Here is a 1,163-nt window from a genome sequence, read left to right on the forward strand (position 1 = left end):
TGATTTTACCGGAATTATATTTTGAACCAGCAACCTCGTGAGTTAACGATCACAATTGATCAGGTTGCGAGTACATTACCCTCACGGAAGCGGTTTTTAGCTGTCCGTCCCACTTAACGATGATTTGTTAAGTGGATGATGCCTTTTTCAATAACAGAATTTGTTACCAATAACTTGTATATATTCACTGTTGACATTGTTGTTATTAACATTAGATTTGTTGCTTACAAAATTACTTCACACTTCTTACACATAATACTTTTTTAGTACTGCAGTCTTCCAAACATTTTTCAATGATTTTCCATCCATTGTCTCCAAGTAAAATGATCCTTGCATCACCATGTCTCTTATCCGGTATGGTCCTTCCCAATTTGCCGTTAACTTTCCATCTTCACTACCTTTTCCTGTGGCCGCTGTTCTTCGCAGTACCAAATAACCTTTATTCAAAGGCCGATATGCAACCCGTTTGTTATATGCCCTTGATATTCTGTCTTTGTAGGCGGCTGATTTGACTGCTGCTTTCTCCCGTATTTCAGGGAGAAAATCCAACTGTTGCTGTAATAACAAATCATTCTGATCTTCACTATAATGCTGAATTCTGAATGTTGGCAACCCCACTTCCGCTGGTACCACCGCTTCTGTTCCAAATACTAGTGTGAATGGTGATTCTCCTGTTGCTTCTCTCACTGTTGTTCTATTTGCCTATAAAATTTCTGGTATCAAATCAGCCCACAAACCCTTTGCATCCTCTATCTTCTTTTTGATTGCTGCTATAATTTGCTTGTTTGCCGATTCTGCCTGGCCGTTTGATTGTGGATGGCATACCGCTGCATACACAAACTTCACCTTATACATGGACAATAAATCCTTTACCGGTTTGCAGTCAAATTGAGATCCATGATCAAAGACCATTGCCATTGGTAACCCGAATCTTGTGAAAATATTTTTCCAGATAAATTTTTTTACCTCCGATTCTGTTATCTTTGCTACTGGCTCCGCCTCTATCCATTTTGTAAAATAATCCACCCCCACTACGAGAAACTTCCTTCCGCCCGTTGCTGAGGGAAACGACCCTACTATATCCATTCCCCATTGTGCGAAAGGGATTGGATTGAGTATTGGCGTTAAATCATTGGGCGGAAAATTGATAGCGGGTGCAAATT

General features: G+C 40.0%; 1 protein-coding gene across 1 annotated transcript; it reads right to left on the reverse strand.

Moving 5' to 3' along the window:
• Positions 1-246: 246 nt before the first annotated feature.
• Positions 247-918, reverse strand: LOC145628143 (uncharacterized). The gene is made up of 2 exons (XM_081680457.1): positions 826-918; positions 247-702 (listed from the first exon to the last, which is right to left on the reverse strand). The coding sequence occupies exons 1-2, from the start codon at positions 916-918 to the stop codon at positions 247-249; spliced, it is 549 nt and encodes a 182-aa protein (XP_081536583.1).
• Between the last annotated feature and the right edge of the window lie 245 nt (positions 919-1,163).

This window comes from Chenopodium album, chromosome 4 (assembly GCF_948465745.1).
Source record: "Chenopodium album chromosome 4, dcCheAlbu1.1, whole genome shotgun sequence".
Taxonomy (NCBI): Eukaryota; Viridiplantae; Streptophyta; class Magnoliopsida; order Caryophyllales; family Amaranthaceae; genus Chenopodium; species Chenopodium album.